The sequence below is a fragment of the Triticum aestivum genome, chromosome 3B, assembly GCF_018294505.1.
Source record: "Triticum aestivum cultivar Chinese Spring chromosome 3B, IWGSC CS RefSeq v2.1, whole genome shotgun sequence".
NCBI classification, from domain to species: Eukaryota; Viridiplantae; Streptophyta; class Magnoliopsida; order Poales; family Poaceae; genus Triticum; species Triticum aestivum.
Window position 1 is genome coordinate 427,683,025 of NC_057801.1, and position 24,523 is coordinate 427,707,547.

At 45.1% G+C, this 24,523-nt stretch overlaps 1 protein-coding gene across 2 annotated transcripts; it reads left to right on the forward strand.

Moving 5' to 3' along the window:
- The first annotated feature begins 4,707 nt into the window (after positions 1–4,707).
- On the forward strand, positions 4,708–24,523 carry LOC123070185 (glycerol-3-phosphate acyltransferase 1). Of its 2 annotated transcripts, none has more exons than XM_044493251.1 (2): positions 4,708–5,476; positions 23,436–24,523. In XM_044493251.1, exons 1-2 carry the CDS (start codon positions 4,760–4,762, stop codon positions 24,294–24,296), a joined length of 1,578 nt encoding a protein of 525 aa, XP_044349186.1. In that variant the 5' UTR covers positions 4,708–4,759; the 3' UTR covers positions 24,297–24,523. The 2 variants fall into 2 exon arrangements, with proteins under 2 accessions (XP_044349186.1, XP_044349185.1); XM_044493250.1 differs by lacking the exon at positions 4,708–5,476 and adding an exon at positions 15,486–16,360.

A 24,523-nucleotide genomic window follows, 5' to 3' on the forward strand; every position in this document is an offset into this window, starting at 1 on the left:
TCACACGTCAACTTTCACGTGGTATGCGAATTGCGCCACCTCCCTTTGTGCGGGAATGCCATCATCCACGTCGTTCTTCGTCATCTGTTGAGTTCTCCTCCCCTACTTCGAGCACTGCTGCCGCACTCCTAACCTAGCCGCCGTCACCGCCTTCTCAGGACGCTGACGCAGCTCTGCTTTCTCGGAGCCGTGCCGCTCGTTCACCCGAGCCACGCCGCCTGTCCACCCCCTTCATCTTCGTCCAGCACCAGCTCAGCGCCAGCATCGCCATTATCTTCCTCGACCACTTCATCTACTCCGACAACCGCAGTCAACATCGGCCCCTTCTACCCCACGTTGACTGGCACCGCAATCATCGTTGAGTCCTTCTCTGCTGGACCCTACGACTCCTCTGACATGGCGTACAGCTCATGCGGGTCCCCGTCTACACATGCCCGGTGCTGGAAACACCTATGTGTACCTTTGTCCATGATGTGTTCCCGAGCCTGGCAAACCCAGCGCGACGCCTCATCAACACCATCTTGTTCCCGTCGCACCACTGCTTTGACACTACTGCGCACATGACTAACTCGCCGCCTACTTGCACCCGTGGCTCCATGGCGACCTCCTCGACACCGGCTATCCCAACTTGACATCAACCACGGCGTTCTTCGCATGGCTACCTCGACCACAGCTACACCACCCACGCTCTCGGCTACTTCGACAACGGCCCAAAGGGCTACCGCCTTGCTTGAGCAACCTCGCCGATTTCCACTCCAGCCATGACTTCTGTGATGCATCGACCGTTATGACTGTGGGGAGATGTATGTCGGCTTACCTTCAAGGGAAACGTTGCGTACCGGCGGACCGGCTGAAGCTTCGGCCGGTCGCGCACGCACCGCTCGATCGTGTAGCCATCCACTGCTCAGCATCTCCCATCCATGTTTGCATCGCTGGCTTTCCCTCTCTTGGCCCATCACACGTGCCCTTGGCCCACCATAGCCGCTTGTTCAGCCTTCATAGTATCCTATTCACACAAGCTGCAACCGCAGGCCGATGAAGCTACAGCCTTCCTAGTATCCACGTTTGCATCGCTGGCTTTCCCTTTCTTGGCCCATCACCCAAGTCGTCTTCAAAGCTTTATCTTTTACGAACTACTCTCTAAAGATCAGAGGTGGGTTGGGCAAAGAGCTGCAACCGTAGCCCGATGCAGCTACACCCGTTTGTCGGATATGTTGTGACTGTGGCGACCATGGCCATGTCCACAACATCATCGTGTTGTGAGCTCGAGGGCTAGCCGGAGTGCTACGTGTTGCGATCGTGGTGATTGCATGCTGGAACCAACATTGCGGCGTGCTGGAACCAGCGAGAATTTTGCTGCATCACTATCGTTGGATTTTGCTACAACCGACGATAAAATTTGCTACATAAATTGATGGCAGAGATGCAACCCGGGACGACAGTGATGGCAATTTTTGTTGCAACCGTCGTTGTCTTTTGCTACAAACAATGAATTTTTTGCTAAGTCCGCTTTAATGGTGATGATTGGTTACCTCGTTCATGCAACCTTGTGCAACAAGTGTTGATGGTGGAAAAAATTGTCAAGCAACATGGGAAGAAGCTTCAAACGATGTGAAAAAGCTTCAACGGGTGCGAGTGGTGACACTGGGAGCTCTGGCCGGAAGCACGGTGGTGTTGCGATGCACATGCTACGGCAGCGGCACAGTGGTGCTGCGATTTTGCTGCGGTGAATTTTTTTGCTGGAACCAGTACAATCAGTACTGCTACAACCGGCACAACAATTTGATGCAATCGGCTAGGGCGGCCACAGGCGGAATATTTTGTCGGAGCTCGAAGGCCAAATATTGGAACACGTCAGTGTGGCATGCTACGACCGGCACCACGGCTTGCTGGAACCATCCGCGTCGGGAGCTGGAACTGGAAGACAATGGATACGGCAATCGACGACGGACGGATTTGAAGTCCACGACCAGCCGGCGATGCTACAGCCTCCGAGGAGGAAGCGGCAAATAGAGATGGCGCGAGCGTTGGTGCGCGACTGAACGGAGGCAAGGTTGGAACCGCCGCATACCCCTATGTTGTAATTGTTGTAAAAAATAGCTTCATCCCTAGATGGAAAGACTTCAACCGATTTTCGAGAAAGTTTCAACCGGCACTACCAATCACGAAAAGTTACAAACCTTGACAGAAAACTGCTCCAACCTTAGATGAAAAAAGCTTCAACCAGATAATAGAAAAAGCTTTAACCAGGTGCTGCTCAAACGAAAAAAGTTACAACCATTTATAAAAAAGCTTCAACTGTAGATGGAAAAAGCTTCAACCAGCGAGAGAGAAAGCTCCAACCAGACATTGAGCAACCAAAGAAAAGTTGCAACTATTAACAAAGAAAGCTTCAACTTTATATGGGAAAAGTTTCAATCGGCAACAGAAAAAGCATACAACCGGCGACAAGGGCTTGGCCAGATGAAGAAGCTACATGTTTTTTTCTGCTGGAATCGGTGAGACGAAAATTTTCAACCAAAGAATCGATTTGCTGGAATTGGTGATTTTGATGCAGCTAGTCGAGGTCTGTTTACAAGAGCCAGCCGGCGGCAACTCTATGAGATTTCTGTCGAGATCAACTAAGTTTAAGCTAGCTTAGGTCACCAAGTTCAGCGTGTTCATGTGCGTCTGCTACTGTATATCAATTAATCTGTTTGTCTGTCTGCTTAGAAGTTGACTACTGTGAATCAATTAAGCTACTTGCCTGCTAGCAAGTTAGCTTTGCATGTACATGGGCAGCTTGGGTGGTCGTGATGGACGCGGGCGACGCCGGTGGTCGGCCGAGCTGCGCGGGGTACCTTTATATGCGTGCGTTTAGATCAAAGTTTTAGACCAGGGAGATTCGAAGGAAAGCAGCAAGACGCGGAGGAAATCGAACGATGCAGAGTCGCTTAATCCAATGTACACGCGGCGTCCGACCAAAATTGGGCCGGTTGACCGGCGCCTAGCGTTGGCCTACCTTCAAATTCTTCACAGGTTTCATTGTCTGCTTCGTTATCATTGTGACTGCGGAAAATGTTGAGTACTATGATTAGTTAGAAAATATGACATACATTAGGATATGTTCTGTGTCTTGTACTCTAAATTGAAGTTGGGCGTTCGGTTTCCCAAAACTGTTCAGGTCGGTCCTTCAGTCTATTAAAAAATTCGGTTTTGTCAGAATGCAGACCGATCGGTCAACAAAAATTTAGCTAACCAAAGATTCTGTGTACGAAAATTTCGGTTTGGTCGTCGGTTCCACCGAACAGCACCGAGATGTACTGGAATCGCTACTACTTGATTTTGAATGTACAGTGCATGTAGCTCTGCCTACTAGCTAGCTACTAAGAGCATCTTCAACAGCCGCCCAACATGCGGCGCGTTAAAAACTGGTTTGCGGCGCGCAGCGCTCACTCCAACAGCCGCGCTAAATTGCAGCACGCGCGAGCAGCCGGTGCATGTCACATTTGTTGCATTTTGGACACAAAATAAATTTCACACATCACAAAACAAAGACATTGCATATAATTTAAATCCCAAACAGTTGATAACCAAAAGTTCATGCTCACAAGTTTAAATTCATGCCCACAACATCATTCAACCAAGTTCCAAGTTCATGACACAAATGAAAGGTACAACAATCAAGCCTCGTCCTCGTCTTCATCTTCATCTTCCTCTGATTCATCAGACTCCTCCGAAGACGATTCTTCCTCCTCCTCTTCATTGTTGCGCGCCGCCAAAGCTCCCCGCGCTAGGAATTGCGGCCTCGGCGGCAGAGTGGTCGCGTCTGTAGGAAGGGGTGAGGGGGTGCCGACGCGGGCGTCTATCGGGCTAGTTCGCCGACGACGACGCGTGCGTGGCGAAGGTGGCACGGCGGAGGAAGTGCGGCGCGAGCGCTCGAGTGTGCCGCACGCGAAAGCGGGCGCATCAAATACACAACGCGCAATGGCGATTCGAACCGAGCGTCCAATTTTATATGCCGTGCGCGCTTATTACGTGTTCGCTGAAATCACTTTACCACTTGCACGCGCTAAAAAGGCCAAATTCGCCGCATGCTCTAAAGGCTGGTCTCCTTGTCTACTCTCTCTTTCGAGCGAGACTTTATTACTCTGTGCAATTAGCGGTGGCGGCTCACTAGATAAAGTACTAGTAGTATTACTACATGTACTACAAAAATTTAAGCAGAGGTTAAGTTCACTTAACTTAACTTCTCGTTTTTACATAAAATTTATAGCGGCAGCAGCGGTTCACTGGGTTAGGTTCGGGTCTTCCCAATGCGCTGTGGGGCTCATGCACTTGGCAGAAAACGGATAGAAAATAGAGCCCATGTTCACATGAGCACTTGAGTAGACAGGCGCGCAGGTCGGACCTCTGTGTTTACTCGGTTTTGGATCCACTCGGGTACCTGAGGGATAAACCCGAATTCATCGAACTTAGTTCGGTTTTCAACATTTGCAAACCGAATGTATCATCAAAGTACTCAGTTTCGGTGAATTCGGCTTTAGTTAATTGGGTTCGAAACATCGGTTTTTGGTTTATATATCCAGCCCATGTACTCATATATATATATATATATATATATATATATACACCTTTCTAGCAAATCTCTCTCTGTCCCTTCTAGCAAATCTCTATATAAACACCTTTGAACGACTGGCACCGCACTAAGCTATTGTTGGCAGTTGGCTGGTGAAGTTTGCACAAGCACCGTTCTGCGTACGGGAACTGGAAGTAGGAGATGGTATTCCATAGCATCCTTCCCAAGATAGGCGCCCACTGGCTCGTCAACTTGTACCGCTCGGTCAGGAAACTCCGCAGCTTGCAGACCAAGCCATCTACCGTTGCCGCCTCCGCGTGCACCATCCCGGCTGCTGCCGGAAGGACGGTGCTGTGCGACTTCCACGGCGGGATCCTGAGGTCCAGAGCTCTCTTCCCCTACTTCATGCTCGTCGCCTTTGAGGGCGGTAGCATTCTCCGGGCGCTACTCCTGCTCGTCTCCTTTCCTCTCGTATGGATACTCGGCGAGCACTCCGACGCCAGCCTCAGGGTCATGGCGTTCGTCACCTTCGTCGGACTCAGGCCACGGGATGCTGACCTCGTGGCCCGCGCCATCCTGCCCAAGTTCTACATGGAGAAGCTCAACGCGGAGGTGTACGATCGCTTGTGGCTGCCGGCGAAGAGGAAGGTGGCGGTGACGAGCACGCCGAAGGTGATGGCGGAGTGGTTCCTCGAAGAGTACATGGCCGCGGACATAGTTGTCGGGAATGAACTTCAGATGATTAAGGTTGGTTGTCGCTGCTACTTCACCGGGCTGCTGGGCAGGTTAGGGCAATTGCCGGGCGGCATGACAGAGAAGGTGCTGAGATCGGAGTTTGGAGTGGACGGCGGCATGGCCGACGTTGCCGTTGTCGGGAGGTCCAACCCACTTAATCAGCTCTTCACCTCCTACTGCAAGGTTCGTACGTTCGTGCTTAACAGACTACTAAAGTTCTATAGTTAATTCTTTATTAGAGTGCTGTTTGCCTAATTGTAGTTCTACGTATATCACCTGATCAAGTTAGGACTTCATTAAAGATATGACAAGCACGTTCTCGATCGATTGCACTATTATTTGGACGAAAATGAAGTTACAGTGCCACCTGTATGTGTCCGGTCACGGCCTCACGGCTCACTGCAAAACTGGACCGTGATCAAAGGATTGTGCCGGAGCCCCAAAAAAAATTGAAGGGTGTCCTATCATTTTAAGTGTCATCTTGTGGAAGAGGATTTGTGTCTCTCTGGTGTCACCCATCCCTATGTGAATACAACATTAAAAAATATATTACAAAAATTGAAAAAATCCAAATTTTTGGGATATGAGACCTAGGTGCCCGTTCTACACCGGTATGGGTGCCTGTGGTAATGTTAGTAAAAAGAGGAAAAAAATCCGTATGTATAGAAGAAAAGTACTGGATGTAATGTATGTCAGACCGTAGTTCCTGCGCCGCGGATACCGCGGTCACCCATTCACCACGAAAATGAACACGGGTGTACAATGGGCACCGAGGTTTCATATCTCAGAATTTCAGGGTTTTTTTTAATTTCCTGATATACTTTTTAGGGCCAATTTCATTTTTGCCCCTAACTCGAACCCACTACTCAGTTTTGCACTTTTGCCCCTATTTTTCAGGTATGCTCAGTTTTGCCCCTCCGCCGTTAGTGTCACTTATAGAAATGCTTTTTTGCGTCATTACGGCCCGGTCAAAGGACTTTGACCATCCAGAAAAAAATAGCAAAAAATCAAAAAAATCTGAAATTTTGTGGGATCGAAGATAGTCATGTCCGCAAGGCGCGTGCAATTTCTTCTGTTGGTTGGACACTCCTGGAGCTCGTGGCAAAGGAAAACAAAAATAATTTATGCCTATGAACAGTAAATTCAGAAAAATAGCAACAAAACTAAAAAAACTGAATTTTTTTGGCTTCAAAGAGGCTTGAGTGCACAAGGTGCTTGCAAGTTTTGGTGATCAAATGACGTACGAGGCGCTGTAGATAAAAAAACAAAATAGTGCGTTTTTCAAAGTTTTTTTGAGCTAAATTTTGTTTTTTTCTCCACGAGCTCCTACGATGTCTAAACACAACAAAAATGTATACACATCTTGCGCACCTGAGTATCTTCAGTCCAACAAAATTACATATTTTTTGATTTTTTTTTCTATTTTTTTGAATTTACTGTTCACATGCGTGCAAAATTTATGTTTCCTTTGCCACGAGCTCCCAGGGTGTCCGAACGGCATGAAAATTTGTACACACCTTGCAGATGAGTATCTTCGATCCCACTAAGTTTCATTTTTTTATATATTTTTTTGCTATTTTTTCATGACGGTCAAAGCCCTTTGACCGGACGGTAACAACACAAAGGGCATTTCTATAAGTGAAACTAACGGCGGAGGGGCAAAACTGAGCATACCTAAAAATTAGGGGCAAAACTGAGTAGTGGGTTCGAGTTAAGGGTATAGATGTAAATGTCCCTACTTTTTAATGCTATTGTCATATAGGGGTGCGTGGCACCCGGGTGCTCCAATGCATTTCCAGTCATCTTGTCCCTTATATGAACGGCATGTTTTTGTTCTTTTAAAGGGGAAACAGTAGGTAGGTTTTTTATAAACTGTAGGTTGTTGATTGGTCTACGACAATACTATAAAAATGTATCCCTATAGACGGTAAGGAAGTACAATTATGAGAACCAGCAGAAACTAAATATGACGTTACATAATGTGAAGCCAGCCTGCCAACTGTAATTGTTTGATCATGTCACTATTACTAGAGCCATAGAGCGGAGTCTTTGGACCCGCCCCCATCTGATCCCTAAATCTTCGAAGCCGTCCCCATCTGATCCCAAAATCTCGACGTTCAAATTTGATACATTGCTCGTTGTTGTTGAATGGTAGTCTATTTCCAGAAGGAATCTTGTATTTTATCATACTCAGTCATATCGAACTGCCATCTACGAAACTTAGATATTTGTGAAACTTAGATAAGTTGCAAAGATGACAACCTCCAACATGCACATATCTCAATGTAGTTGGAGTGCAGCTAGGATCTTGGCTATGTTTAACCCAGTTTCCCAAATTGCATTTCTTACAATTCTCAGGGTATTTTACGTTACAGATTAGTTCTCACAACTTTGATAGCAAAATGAAATTGCAAATGTACTTGTAGGTTCTATGAAGAAGTGAGTATGAATTGTGACTTATACATCCAATAATATATGGCAATAATCTTAGCCCAAATGCTATGCTTTTTTTCCGAAGAGGGGGATAAAACCAACTGCCTCTGTGTCATGCTGATGCACATGGCAGAGAAAACCATACCTTACAACTCAACAGAATTTCACCATGCTAAGCCGACAAGGGGACTAAGAGGGCAACTAAGATAAAACGTTAAGCTACATATCTTCATCCTGGTTATAGTTGTTTCAACTTATAATTGATTTTTCATGTTTCAATTCAAATATTTTGTAATTACCCAGGTTCAAATTCATTATAATCACATAGTGCGTGAGAACGCTGGGAAGTGGTTCAGTTTTACTGTCCTAAGTTGGAGAGTTACTGAATGACTCCATTCAATAGTTTTATATTGTATTCCTTAGGCCCAAAAAAGATGAGGTTCCGAACATTAACATAGCCGTCTGAACATAATGTTTACCATTAGTTTGTAGTCGCTATATCCCATAATATAACGCGCATTGATTTTCATGAAATGACAGCTTCAGAAATTTGGACCAAGTTTAAGAGGAAATTGTCTATATCTGCAATATCAAATATATACCATATGAAAATACATTTCATGATGAATCTATTAGTATTGATTTGATAATCTTGATGGTGATAAAAGATATTATATCTTGGTCAAAATTTATGAAGTTTGATTTTAAAAAATCTAATACACATTATATTTTGGGATGAAAGAAGTATTTGATATAGCTATAAAACTTGTTCTCATCTAAAAGTTATCTTATAGAAGCATTTTGGGGACAAATTTATACATAATACTTGCATACATTGAATCAAAATATTATACTCCCCCTGTTCATAAATATAAAATTTCTAACTTTTTTTCCGAATCAGATATATCTAGACATGTTTTAGTATATTTTTTCACTCATTTCAATCTGCATGTAGTCTATATTGAAATATTCAAAACATAGTATTGTGAACCGAGGAGTAGAGTTTTTTGGGTGGTAATCATTGAAGTTTGGCTAAAAAATGTTAAACACCATAAAGAATTGGACGGTAGGGAGTATCACTAGTGGGTGTTTGGTTGGGCGGAAACTCTGTTTGAGAGGCTACAATGTCAACTCCACAGAATACAATGTTACACCATGTAAGATGTGATGCTTAATGCTAGACAACATCGTTACATGTGCAAACTATAGAATTTACACAGGAAGGCATATAACTTGCCTAGACACACTAAGAGCAAGTACAATAGCAGGCTTATAGCTCACTTACATGGTCATTTTGCCTACGTGAAGGAGAGAGACATGAAAAAGTGAGTGAAGTGCGCTCTCATGCAAGAGCCTAACTATATATGTGCTTCTAGGCAGATACAATAAATATGAAGAAAGCGATAGTGAGAATATGAGAAAACATACTACTCTTGTAGTCAACTTTTAAGCTGCCCTTGTTGTGTAGGTGACTATAAGGATGACTATATATGACATGGCAATATCATATAGTCAGCAGTTGACTGTACTAGTAACCATGCTCTAAGGGGTATAGCTTAGCGTCGTGGCGAAATCGGACATGATCAATTTGAGGTCAGGTTTGTAGTTATATAGGATTACGCGATGCACAGTGGCAGACCACTCTAATAAGCTGCATGCCATTGCCAGCAGTTGAACGGTTTGCGCGGCCTCCATCGTCTCCATAGGACCGAGGCAATCCGTGGTTCTCGTCAGACCCGGCGCCGATGCACCTCTGCTTGATCGGGTGTGACCTTCCCGGGGTCCTTAGGAGATCCTGAGATGATGGGGCTAACCAGTGAGTTGATGTCGACCCGGCCGGCCCCCTTAGCGATGAATGTGATGGAGCCAAAGGTTGGGCTCTCTCCCAGCGGAAGGCCGTCGAAAGAAGAAAAAATATTCGATCCAACATCGGTCTCCAGCCAGCGCCACACGTGCCTGGCGCGCTAACTGGTGCAAAATACCATCAGTTTCCTCAATAGGGTTCCAAAGCGCAGCTGGAAGTCCTAGATCAGAGGTCACACGTTGGGTTTATCCAGGTTCAGGCCTCCTAAGAGTAATACCCTACTTCCTGATGGTTTTTATTATTCATGGTGGAGGGATACCTCGTGCAAGGGGTTACAATGGTGTATGAGATTGGTACCGAGAGTTTTCTATCTCTGGATAGATAATGAGGAGGACCTTAGGCCTCCCTTTATATAGACATGAGAGGTCTAGGGTTTACATGACGGTAGCTGCAATCTGGGGCACTACCTCCCTCTAATCTTGGAGGCCACAAAGGTCGTCATCGCCTTCTAGGATTTGCTCCTTGTAATGGGCCTATTAGGCCCCTTATATTTGATGAGGCCGGGCTCCGTGGTGCTTAGCCACCCCCGATACAGGGCCCCATCAGTTGCCATCACTCAAAATAGGGATGGTCGTAAAGGATCCTCTGGCGACAATGGCAGCTAAGCGCCTCCTCTTTGCCTTTTACATGGTCGTGAGGAGGGGAAGTGGTGAGAGAAAATTTGGTGTCCCGCTCTCTCAAGGCACTCGCAAGAGCGCAACAACGCTTAGGAAAAGGAGAAGCAATCAAAATGGGGCAAAACTAACCCTCTTCCACGGTGTGCCTTCAAATAAGCGGGCAGAGGTGAGACGGTTGGCCTTGCAACCTCACCAGTAATGGGATTCAAAACCCACTTCCGTCAAATCATCCACCACACGGAATCAAATCCCGCGTTGTCATAGGAGTAACCGCCCGAACCATGCGCGGTAATTGATGCAACATCATTGCTTTATGGTTTCACTCACATGCCAGGTACAGCTGACTACTACAACTACAGTCCATCATGTGCATGTTTTGCATGGGACCCGAGGTGATCACACCTCGATACAGTGGCACGAGGCGTAACCCACTCGATGATCCGCACTTAATGCACGTAGCTGGTGGGACATTACGGTCAAATATTCCGTTTGACGACTCTCACCCTTCGTGTTGCCTATGGGTCGGTTTTGACTAAAAGCATAACCATGTTAGGCGTCACATCATGCAGTGGGTGAACCAAGAGAGGGGTACCAAGTACCTCTCCAAGCAGTTCTAGGTTTGCACTTGGTGCTCTACCAGACTCATTCATACTCGGACATTCATTTTCGTTGAGAAAAAAGAGTCAATGACTACCTCTCACAAGTCATAGCTCACTCGAGACGCCAAGCATTATACAGACTCGACAGCCCATGTGGCACTAGTTGGTCCCCTAATCAAATGCCCAAGTCCGATGGCTAAGTCCTGAAGATGTGGATCGGCGCACCTCTTCGGGTTCACAAACTGGTAATGACCAACTACGATAAGACCATGTGTTCTTCAACATCACTCAGAATCCATGATACTCTCTCTAACAAGCCACAAGCCAGGCTGCCCGCTAAGCATGTAGGGCATTAATGAGTCTGCTACTTGAAATTGCTTTTAGGTAACCTTTTCGATACGCTTCGAGTCCATCAAGGCCTCGACTTAGTCGGCCAGCTGACTATCACAGCCGGTTCCCACCAAAAACGTTTCTCATCCAAGGAGTCAGCGCCATCCCAGAGACCTTGAAGGACTCGGGGCTACTGGCTGTAGGATCTCCCGGGGTAGGCCCACGATCAGGATTCGACCCGGCAAGCTCAAACGGTCTGAGCTTTTGCCAGGAGGATCATTCGGCTGGCCCGATATCGATCAACCCAGTTGACATACCAACCAAATCCCAATCGTTAGAGAAGCACGGCGTCCATTTGACTGACTCTGATGTGGTAACTCAAGACACCCACTGCATATGAAGAATCTAGGTATGATATTTTGCATGGTGTAGGTTTGATAGATTGTCTACACAAAAAACTCAAATCATGAATATTGCCGCAAAAACCCAACGACATTGATGACATGGACAATTTTACCTATGGGCTACAACGACAAAGTGTTACATGAACCTTTGAATGATACTCCTATATACATCCAACAACAGAAAAAGAATGATACTCCTATACACTTTTTGGCCGTAGTTATTGTTTACCCTGGCAGAAGTTGGTTGGATTTCAACCTTTGAGTGACGTTACTATAGGTTTGTCCCCTATTTTCTCCCACCTACCACCTTCATTATCTTCCACAGCTTGAACCCCTTCCTTCCTCTCATCCCCATATGTTCCTCCGTTACCGATCAATCTCCTGTAAACCCACGACTGGCACCACCCACCTTTTCATCCTCTCTCCTATCCCGAGCACTTCGCCATTTGTAGAAGCAAGACACCATCGGAAAGGCAAGTTGGTGAAGCTTGCATAGATACAGTGCACGTACGGACATAGGAAACAGGCGATGGTCTTCCACGCCATTCTCCCCAAGATAGCCGTCCATTGGCTCATCAACTTGTACCGCGCGGCCAGGAAGCTCCCCAGCAATGCCTTCCAGTAATGTCGTAACTCCACCACCACCACCAAGCCATCCACTGAAGCCATCTCCAGCTCCGAGCGCACCATGCCGTCCGCTGCTGATAGGACGGTGGTGTGCGACTTCCACGGTGGGCTCCTGAGGTCCACCAACATCTTCCCCTACTTCATGCTCGTCGCGTTCGAGGGCGGCAGCCCGCTCCGAGTGCTGGTGCTGCTCTGCTTCTTCCCCCTTGTATGGATACTCAGTGAGCGCTCCGACACCGGCGTCCGGATCATGACGTTCGTGACCTTCGTCGGGCTCAGGCCACGGGATACGGACCTCGTGGCCCGCACCATCCTGCCAAAGTTCTACATGGAGAGGCTCCACACGCAGGTGTACAACCACCTGTGGCTGTCGGCCAAGAGGAAGGTGGCATTGACGAGCACGCCGAGGGTAATGGCGGAATGGTTCCTCAAAGAGTACATGGCTGCCAACGTGGTTGTCGGGTGCGAACTCCAGATGGTTGAGGTAGGGCGCGTGTGGTATTTCACCGGGCTGCTGTGCGGGACAGGACCATGCCCGGGCTTGACGGAGAAGGCGTTGAGGGAGGCGTTCGAAGCGGACGACAACACGGCCGACGTTGCTGTCGTCGGGAGCTCCAACCCACTCGACCACCTCTGTACCCCCTACTGCATTCCTTTGCGCTTTTCTTCTTTACTATAGTACGAACGATTGTCTTAAGTTCATCAATACCTACGTAGTTCCAACGTTCCGAAGTGGTGACTTCTTTTTTTCCAACGTTTTGCATTGTCTTCCGTGCTTAAATTCGGAGAAGAAACAGAGTATTATTTCACAGCTTCCTAGACCCAATACTACTACTACAATTGCTAATATAAGATGTTTTTGATATTTTCATATGGACTACATACAAATTGAAATGAGCAAGCAAATACACTAAAACTTGTTCATATATATCTAATTCAAAAAAAGTTAGAACATTATATATTGATGAACGGAGTGAGAAGTACTTACCCAAACATAGGGCACAATTACTCATCCAAACGTACTCTCTTGCCAGCCGAGAGATTACATCCTCCTTTTTAAAAGAATATGTAAATGTAAATGACATCCAAGAAAATGAATCAGCAAGTGGATTTGCCCTATGAGTTAAGGGAGTGGTCATTTTGGCCCTTATAATTATTAGGCCAACTTCTGAACATCATGTACAGATGTGCGGAGAGAAGTATTACTATGTAGCCTTTTGCACCGGAACACTGCTATTCCAGCCATCCCTTCATAGCATTAAGTGCAACACATTCACAATCGTCAATGTCGTGCAGGGAGTGTCAGCTGTGTAGTAGTTTCGTTTGCACCAACGAGCACGCTATGCACACTACACTTTGCGAACGATTTGTGCACGACAATCCATTGGTTCCGTGCATGCATGGCAACAGACAAAAGCGCACCGCTCGATGGTCCATCGTCGTGCAGTGGTCGTGCACACCATTCATCGTCGGTACATCAGTTCCGCTTCTCAACGCTTTCAAGGAATAATGGGGAGAGAGACTCTTTTGAGCACAAAAGGAGATAAGTCACATAATGCACCTTCTTTTACACTTTCAGCTATCGCGTTCCCAACCGTCTGCATTAATATTTGGAGAAAAACGACGTGACCGTACTGGGCGGACAGAGCTCCCTGTCTTGTACATGGGAACCTTTAGTATGTTTGATGACAGTTAAAACCTTGTGCTTCCTTCCTCCCAAGCCACCTCCCGCAAGTGCCTATACAGCGGCAAACATTGCATGACAGGACGAGGCATTAACTTGGAAATTGTATTGAAGCTTTTTTTTTCTAAAACGAGGCAAAAGATTTGCCATTTTCATTGATTAAAAGAGAAGTTTTAGAGGTTTAAGGCCCATGGCCAAATTACAATAATCACTCTCGCGACATTACATTACTCAAGTGCTTCGCCCCCGCAATGCTCCAAAGCGAGGTTTCGTCTTTGATCCTAGTGACAATGACACCCACTGGAACGGCCTCGTTATGGAAGATCCGTGCATTCCTCTCTTTCCACAATTCTCAAGAGATGAGAAACATCAAGGAAGCAAGTGGCTTTCGCGATTGGGTCTTCCTGTTAGCATTGTGGCTCCACCACTCTAAGACGGAATTCGCGTCACTCCAATCAGAAGGATGCACATCCTGAAGACCAAGCCAATCTTTGACCATGCGCCAAACTCTAATAGTGTATCGTATTGAAGCTTGCATCTGTATTGAAGTGGTAGCATATCATGGAGTTACACAGGAGTGAGGAGAATGGATTTTGCGCGCTGCTGGCAGAACATGCGCTTAGTTAAGAAATTTTGAAAACTAGGTTGAAAGCTTTGAAAAAAAAACTGGTATGTTGATATTTTTTGCGGGTAACTGATATGTTGATATGAGGGTGAATCATGTGCCAGTAATTTATTGTGAAAGTCATTTATTCGCAAGGTATGCAAAAAAAAACGTTGGTGAGCTAGAATAGCCATGTTTCTGGTAAAAGTGTCTGCATTTGTCATTTTTTTTCACAACTTACAAAGAAGTTAGAAAGCATGGAACTCCGTCTAAAATCAACCGGTGAATCTCGAATCACAGTGAGGAGCGGCCTCTTTGACAAATTAAGTTGGTGAAGAGAAAATAATAATACTATACTACGCTTTTTTGGTTGGTGATGGCGACACTATCAATTGAGCTTTTGTCGACCCAGGCAAGACTTGATTTTCTTGTTTTGCTTTAATGAGGGTCCGGATCCCCTGAGGTGTTTTACCAACCAAGGCCAAAGAGAGATAATGGAGAGTTGTCCGAAATGAGCATAGATGCGTTCTACAAGAAACTTGAGTAATACAAATGAAATTATGCCATTTACATATGAGATTAATTTTGATAATTTGGGATGGGTGGAAAACATAGTTTTTGGAAAAGGAGCAACCAAGCCCGCCCGAGCTCTAGTGAGCACTTCCAAAAAAAATTCCATGACATACATCTCAAAATATCGGCTGGTCCGATATCGATCAACCCCGTTGACATAACAACCAAATCCAAATCGTCAGAGAAGCACGACGTCCATCAGATTGACCCGGATGTGGTCACTCAAGGCACCCACTATATGTACCTTTGAATGATACTCATGTACGTCCAACAAAAACTCCTATACACTTTTTGACCATAGTTATTGTTTACCCTGTCAGAAGTTTGTCGGATTTCAACCTTTGCATGATGTTTGTATAGGTATGTCCCTTAATTTCTCCCACCTACCACCTTAATTATCTTCCACAACTTGATCCCGTTCCTTCCTCTCATCCTTATATATTCCTCCATCACCGATCAATCTCCTGTAAACCCGCACTAGCGCAGTGCGACTGCCAAGAGCCCACGGCTGGCACCACCCACCTTTTCAAACTTGGTGAACCTTGCACAATACACTGTGCGTGCGGACATCAGAAACAGGAGATGGTCTTCCACGCCATTCTCCCCAAGATAGCCGTCCACTGGCTCATCAACTTGTACCGCGCGGCCAGGAAGCTCCGCAGCAATGTCTTTCAGTACTGTCGTAACTCCACCACGACCACCAAGCCATCCACTCAAGCCATGTCCAGCTCCGAGCGCACCATGCCGTCCGCTGCTGATAGGACGGTGTTGTGCGACTTCCATAGCGGGCTTCTGAGGTCCACCGGCATCTTCCCCTACTTCATGCTCGTCGCCTTCGAGGGCGGCAGCCTGCTCCGGGCGCTGGTGCTGCTCGGCTTCTTCCCCCTTGTATGGATACTCGGCGAGCGCTCCGACGCCAGCGTCCGGGTCATGACGTTCGTCACCTTCGTCGGACTCAGCTCACGGGACGCGGACCTTGTGGCCCGCGTCGTCCTGCCAAAGTTCTATATGGAGAGGCTCCACGCGCATGTGTACGACCACCTGTGGATGCCGGCGAAGAGGAAGGTGGCGTTGACAACCACGCCGAGGGTAATGGCGGAGTGGTTCCTTAAAGAGTACATGGCCGCCAACGTGGTTGTCGGGTGCGAACTCCAGATGGTTGAGGTAGGGCGTGTGTGGTACTTCACCGGGGTGCTGTGCGGGACAGGGCCAGCCCCGGGCTTGAGGCAGAAGACGCTGAGGGAGGCGTTCGAAGCGGACGGCAACATGGCCGATGTTGGCGTCGTCGGGGGCTCCAACCCACTCGACCACCTCTGCACCCCCTACTGCAAGGTGCACTCGTTCGGGCCTTTTCTCTTTACTATAGTACGTACCATTGTCTGGAGTTCATTGCTACCTGCGTAGTCCCAATGTTCCGAACTGGTGACTTCTTCTTTTCCAACGTTTTGCATTGTCTTCTGTGTTTATAATTCAGAAAAAAAGGGAAGACAATTTCATAAACCCAATACTACAACTGCTAATAATGCTGCTTCCTCCGTTCACAGATATAAGATGTTTTGGATATTTTAACATGGCTATATACAAACTGAAATGAGTGAGAAAATACGCTAAAATGTGATTCAGAAAAAAGTTAAAACATCATATATTTATGAACGGGGCGAGATACCCAAGCATAAATTAGCAAGTGGATTTGCCCTATGAGTACCTTTTTTAATCACTTTCAGCTATCGCGTTCCCAACCGTCTGCATTAATAATATTTAGAGAAAAAAGACGTGACCGTACTACGCGGACAGGACTCCCTGTCTTGTACGTGGCAGCATGATAGGTGTGGGGTCGGGGAAGGGATGTACTTCCTCCTTTCCGGTTTATAGGGCTTATCTCAAAATTTTAGTTTTTCCATTTTATAAGGCTCAATTTTGTTGTTTTCCATCACATGTTCAGATTCTAAGGTGCATTAAATCATTGCATGCAAGTATTGAGAGAAAATTGACCAATGCTTGTACTTTATGCATGCATGCATTGCAATTAATGCATTGATAAGCATAATTTTTTGAGAAAACAAGAGCATTAATTAGGTGCTTTTGCAAACTACAAAAAGTATTCCACCACTCACCATCTAGCTTGGTTGGTGAGATTTTTGAATTGAGCCTTATAAACCGGAAAGGAGGGAGTACCACTCCTACTTGAATGAACAATAACACAAGGACGGGGCGACACTAGTAGGCAACTCAAATTTACTTTTAGATTTTGGCTACACGCTTTTTGGTACTCTGGAGATAGTGGATACACCTTCTTTTTAGAGTTTTTATCATTTATGTCATTAATTGTGTCTCACTATTTCATTTTGTCATTAGAAGGTACGACTACTAAAAAATGTCATTAATCCGTGAGATGCTTGCTAAAAAATGCCATTAGATATCTAAAAAATGTTATCATTTCGTTAGATGTTTGCTCAAAAATGTCATTAGACATTGTTAGTTTCACGTCAAACCCGTTGACCATGTTATATGACAAAAATAAGCCTAGACCCACATGTTAGTTCTCTTCATCTCACAATGACAAGTATGGCCCCCACTTGTGAGGAGTAACAAAGCGAATAGTTTTACAGAAAATAAGAACGCTGTTGGGATCAAGTAGGCCCCACACTATTGTAGTGAGATAGAGAGAGAGAGCTGGCATGTTGGTTCATAAGTATTCATGTCGTTATAACGTGACAAAGAGATTTGAGATCACAATAATGGTGTCCAGTGGCGTTTTTGAGTATGTGTCTAACGTAGCGATGACATTTTTGAGCAGTTAAAATTCCTAGTGACAAAATTGAGTAATGTAACACAACTGATTGCATAAATGATTTCTTTTACTGGACAGAGATGCATAAACTTGGCGAGACACTTGCGAGTGCCCGATCTCAGATCCAATCTGTGGTGTGGCCGGTACATGGGAGCCTTTAGTATGTTTGGTGACAGTTAAAACCTTGTGCTTCCTTCCTCCCAAGCCACCTCCCGCAAGTGCCTATACAGCGGCAAACATCGGCACGACAGGACGAGGCATTAACTTGGAAATTGCATTGAAGCTTTGCATCTGTATTGCAGTTGCAGCATAGTGGGGAGTTACAGGAGTGAGCTGAATGGATTTTGCGCTCTTGGCAGAACATGCTGCCTTTATTTAAGAAATTTTGAAAAAGTAGGTTGAAAGCTTAAAAATAACATCTGGTATGAAGATATCAGTGTGAATCATTTATTCGAAAGGTATGCAAAAAAAAAATGGTGGTGAGCTAGAATAGCCCTGTTTCTGGTAAAAGTGTTTGCATTTGTTATTTTTTTCACAACTCACAGACAGACTAGAAAGCATAGAACCGGTGAATCTAGAATTAAGGTGAGGAGCGCCTCTTTGACAAAGTTGGTAAGAAGAAAAAGTTATATTATATGTTTTTCGGTTGGTGATGGCAACGCAATCAATTGAGCTTTTGTCGACCCAGGCCAAACTTGATTTTCATATTTTGCTTTAACGAGGATCCTGGGATGTTTTACCAACCACGGCCAAAGAAATATAATGGGCAGTTGTCCGAAATGAACATAGATTGCGTTCATCAAGAAACTTGAGTAGATGCAAATGAAATCATGCCATTTACATAGATTGCGTTCATCAAGAAACTTGATTGATTATGATAGTTTTGGATCGGTGGAAAACATATTTTTTTGGAAAAGGCGCAACCGAGCCCGAGCTCCAGTTACCACTTGTAAAAAAGTCCATGACATACATGTGAAAATATTCTGAAAACATTTTCCATGTACATATAGTGTATTCGACATATTTATATAATTTTATTAGGAAATACATAACCATGTGAGCTACACAAAAAGGAAGAACTCATTGATTTATAATAGTAAAGAGTGTGTGTACTATTTGCCATATTAAAATCTAGGTATGTTTTCTGTACATATGTATAATAACATATATGATATTATATTTGATAGATAAACTGAACCTTGCTATATATACACATCAAAAAATGGAATTATTATTATTATTTTCAACTTTTTAGAAAATCCAGGTAACTGGAGGTCAAGATCCAGAAGAAATTCTCTATTCGACATCTCCTACACCATGGGATGACCTAGGGCTTCCATTTGTTTCTACAACAAACTCTCAGTTTTTCTGGCTGGATTTTTCTATAGACTTGAGACCATCGCAGAATTATGTTTTTAGCTTTGAGTTGTCGCATTTATTTCTTACCTGAAGCATTGGAAAGTACCAAGTGGTCGCAACACTCCAATGCTCCAATATTAAAAAAAACATATTTAATGTTTGAAAAAAAATAAGAAAATGTGAATGTTCATAGGACATGTGTCTATAACACCTAAAAAGTTCAAACCTGAATTTGGAAGACATAACAGACTAATTCAACATGAATAGTGCCAGGAAGACAAAAACAAACATGACACGATTCACATCTTGATTTCTATTTTTTTTTCTCTATGTGTCTTCCAGTTTTGGATTTCAAATTGTTAGGGGTTGTACACACATGCTGATTTTTTTAGAATCTTTTGAAATAATCAAGTTTTTTATAGCATGGAAGCATTTGAGTGTTGGGAGGCGGGCGGCTAGCAGGGCAGTAGCAGCCGGGGGGGGGGGGGGGGGGGGGGGAGGCGGTTGATACTGAAGAGAGGTGGTGGCTGGAGGACTAGCTGTTCCTGGCTTGGGAGAGCAAACGAGGCCATGAGGGGAGAGGGGGGGAGGGTCGCTTGGGGTCACGGGTGAGGGCGGGAACCGATGGGTTGGCCTTAACGGTCGGACTCGTGCAGGCTGATTTGTGAATGATCTTCGGGGTGTCCTCGTGTCAGCATAGCTACGAGCCCTTTTTCATCGGATGGGCTTAGCCGAGGAGAGACCATACACCCATCCAAATAACCAAAGTGAGTTGAGAAGGGAACTTTTGACCTCATGACTCCTCCATGCACCCTACAAAATACACACTAATATTATCCCTCTATGCATGTATGCTCCTCTGTTTTGTTATTTTGTGATCCTTTGACTTCCTGGCCGGGCGACAATGCCGCTATATACGGTCAGTGTTTGCTGGATTTACCCTAATCTGGCGCCTCTATCTGCCATTTTTTTGCACAAAAACTTATACTAGTAGTATTCATCAAACATCATGGTAATACACACAACATTAGAAAGAAGAAAATCATCTCTATGCCTGTAGATCATCTAGCGACGACTACAGTCACTGGAGCGAGCCAAAGGTGCATCATCTCTATCACGCTTCCCTCACTAGGCAAGCATAACTGTTCTAGATATTTGGAAAGTCATCATGCTAAGCCCCCAAAGTACCACCACACCAGCAACCTTCGCCGATGAAGAAAAGTGTAGATTGATACGTCTAACCTGTAAACAAACAAACGTAGAAGAACGGAGACAGGATCCATGCAGATCCACAGATGACAAACAGCAACAAAATCCCACAAGATTCGGCCGAGACACACCTCCCCACGTCCTCCGACGACGTGAGACGTATTGTCGTGACAGGAGCTAGGAGCAAGAACTCTATTCCATCTTTAGGGAGCCTCCACCGCCTATCCCTACTGAGCAAGACACACAAACCCTAAACAGACTAGAAAACACCTAAAAATAAAGCAAGAGCCCTCCCGTCGGCTTGGGCTAGGATCCACCACACGTCCCTCGTCTTAAGGTCACGGAAACGAGGCAGATCGGTGGAGGCTCCAATAGGAGGCGTGGAAACCTCAGATGCGGCAGTCGTGTTCGCAACTGCTGGAGGCTGCTTTCTTCCCCCTCCATTTGTCCCTTTTGCATAGTTTTTTTTTTTTGGCAAGAACAAACGGATGAGTGGTGGTTCATGGTTTGTTTTTATCTTGCAGTTGTGGCTCGGTCTTGCTCCTTACCATCCAGCCATGTATGGTGCAACCTATGTGCACATTGCGTTTGGCTGGGCCGACCATTGTAGAAATACCTCAATTGTCGTCTAACAAATTAGAAATGGTATTCTGTACTTTATTGCGGGAATTGGTTAGAATTATTTTAATGATATTTTGTTATATGAAACATTTGTATTTATGCTATTAATATAATAATTGAACCCAAAATACATATAACATATTGTATTTAATCTCTCCTTATGTTTAAAGAAAATGTGAAGTTCTGTCATCCACTAATCTCTCGTCCAACTTAATGTATGCCCCCCCCCCCCCCCCCCCCCCCCCCCCCACACACACACACTTATTGATTTTTTCCTTAGCAGAAAAAAACTCTACTTTTTTCGAGCGGTTTTCCCTGAAAAACGCTTTAACTGGCCCACCTCTTATTTACTTATCAAATAAATTTTGTTTTCTTTAGTAAGCAAATAAATGCTTATCAAACAAGTGTTTATATAATAGAAACTTTTTTTACACAATTTAATTAATATGGTCAACACATGTGTAATTATGCAGTTATTATATAGTATTAGAACATTATTGAATATACGTAGCATGTACGGTGCATGTTATCCATTTTCATGTAAGGTGACATGTTAATTTGGTATAATTGCTTGTTGAGAGGATCAAAAATAGTATGGGTCAAATATTTAGGTACAAAGTATTCTATAAAAAATTGAATACCTTTCAAGCTTTTCTAAACCATGCATCAGATAGAAAAGGCTAACATGTGGGACTAGGAAAAGCATGCACACCTATATCCTTGTCATTTTAGCTAGTTTGGAAAACCTACTAGATGATTGTCGTCACTGAGACTAATCACTGATTGAATTTTGAATTATACTAGAGGATAACACACGCTTTGTGTTGCCATTATGCAGTTTTGGTATTAATTATTTTTCTCCCAAATGTTATTATGGAAATTCATATTTATGAATATATTATGAAATTCAGGAACATAATTCATATTCTCAAACATTTTTTCAAATTCAAAAATGTTTCCTTCAAAATTGTGAACATATGTTGAAATCCATCAAGATTTATAGATATCTTTGAATTTTTGAACATTTTTTAAATTTCATGGCCATTTTTTAAAATCCTGAACAATTATGAAAATCATGAACACAATTTAAAATTCATGATTTTTTTCATATTCGTGCAGAAATTGTCAAGTTACAAACACTTTTTAAATTCATGAATATTTTTAAATTTCTGTGAACATTTAAAAAAAGTGTTTTGGGGTATACCGGCATGAGTGCGGCGAGGGGAATGTAGGTGTAGTCACAGGGAAGAGGGCACGGACGCGGGAGATGTTTTTGGATGTAACTGTACCGGATGTCTGGCGCGTACGTGGCGGCGGTCCTAACACCCACAAAGCTTTCTTGATTTACGTCCAGTTTGCAGGATTTCAGATAACCATACACATGTACGGACCGATATGGTACCGCGTTCGATGGCTTGCAGCGTCTGCACAGCTCGACTGCGGATGTTTTGAGGGTCCGCGTTAGATGCCCTCGTATGTTTATTTTGGCCAAGACACCTCTCTCTCTCTCTCTCTCTCTCTCTGTCTCTCCCCATGCCCCTTGATGAAAAGAATTTGCATGAAACAAAAACATATTTGAAAATAACAAAAACAAGCATAATTACTATTAAGTTAACATGTTAGCAAATTCATATTGTAACTCACATAAATGCGACCACTAGAATTGCCTTAACGGGCCTAGAGAATTAATGTATCAAAATGTTAATCATTTCAATTTGTTTTTATATTTCATATATATTTTAAGTTTCATAAACACAACCTCTGCAATAAATGTAAGACGTTTTAGATCACTATATATTTGACGATACCCAATAAATCTAGGCGTGTCAATGGACAGGTCACACAGCTAGTGCAAGTTCCTGATAGAAGACTTAGGAGGTGTTTGGTTCAGGGACTTTTTAGTCCCAGAGACTAGAAAAGGTCCCTAGAAAGTCCCTAGGAACCAAACGGAAGAGACTTTTTCTACAGGGACTAGAAAAAGACTCTACTAGAGAGTCTTTTTTGATTAGTCCCTGGGACTAGAAAAAGTCCTAGGACTTCTAAACCAAATACCCCCTTAATAAACAACTGAAGTGATAATTGACTGATCCACTAGTTCTTCGCTTTGTTGGACTCCAGCTGGAGCTTCTACGTTTATCGTGTAGTACGTACGTGAATCAATTGATTTCCAACCGAATAGTAATACCCAACGAAAAGAAAAAGAAACAGGACTGATAAATCTCAGTTGAAAGTCTCAGTCGACGCTATATTGTGACATCTTTTTTAAAAATCTCTTTGCTTTTTCTATATGTTCTGTAATTTTATTGAGATTTAGTCGACAGAGATCTAGCCACACCCCGAAATTTATCCTTTTCTGTTCATTTTCTCCCACAAGACCATTTTTCCCCACCGTTACTGAGTCTTGATCGGTGGCCTGGTTTAACGCAGGAGCTTTATGTGGTCAGTTGGGAGAGTGCCAAGACTGCCCGTCTGCCGCGAGAGAGGTACCCGAAGCCGCTCATCTTCCACGACGGACGTCTCGCCTTTCTGCCCACCGCCCCCGCCATGCTCGCCTTCTTCCTGTTTTTGCCGCTCGGTTTTATACTCTCCGTCATCCGCATCTCCATTGGCATCGTCCTGCCATACAACATCAGCTTTGCAGCCAGCGCGTTGGCTGGAGTCTGCTTCCGCACCTCCGGCCGCCGCGTCCCGGAGGCCGGCGCTAAGCGCAGGGGCGTCCTGTTCGTGTGCACGCACCGGACGCTGGTGGACCCGATCATGCTAACCGCCGCGCTGCAGAAGCCCGTGCCAGCCGTGACGTACAGCCTCAGCCGGCTCTCCGAGATCATCGCGCCCATCAAGACAGTGCGGCTGACGCGTGACCGTGACCACGACGCCGCCATGATGTCGCGGCTGCTGGAGAAGGGAGACCTCGCGGTCTGCCCCGAGGGCACCACCTGCCGCGAGCCCTACCTGCTACGGTTCAGCCCGCTGTTCGCCGAGCTGGCCGACGACATGGAGCCCGTGGCGCTGGACGCGCAGGTGACGTCGCTGTATGGCACGACGGCGAGCGGCCACAAGTGGCTCGACCCCTTGGCGTTCTTCGCCAACCCTGTGCCTGCGTACCGGGTGGAGTTCCTGGGCCCCGTGCCACGGGATCAGACGCGCGCAGGGGGGAGGACCAGCGCCGAGGTAGCCAACTGGGTTCAGCGGCGGCTCGGCGAGGCGCTTGGGTTCGAATGCACCGGCCTTAGTCGCCGTGACAAGTACATCATGCTCGCCGGGAACGACGGTGTGGTCCGCAAGTAGAGGACTCGCGCAGCTGAGCGTGTTCTAAAGATACACGCGTCCTGCAAATCAAAATTCGCCAAATATTAGCTACTCCTATCCGGAAGTAATGTAATCTGTTTGGGAGCAGTGAATCTATTGTGAGTATTTTCTCTTCTCGTGTGTTGAGAAGAACTGGTTTGCTGCCAGAGTCGATAAACAAACGATTGCTCTGAAATCTAATCAAACTATGACGTCTTGTTGTTATG

Bases quoted from the DNA above. Each gene is read 5' to 3' on its own strand.
- LOC123070185 (XM_044493250.1), top strand. From the start codon at position 15,611: ATGGTCTTCCACGCCATTCTCCCCAAGATAGCCGTCCACTGGCTCATC. The intron at 16,361-23,435 runs GTGCACTCGTTC...GGTTTAACGCAG, and splicing joins TCTGCACCCCCTACTGCAAG to GAGCTTTATGTGGTCAGTTG.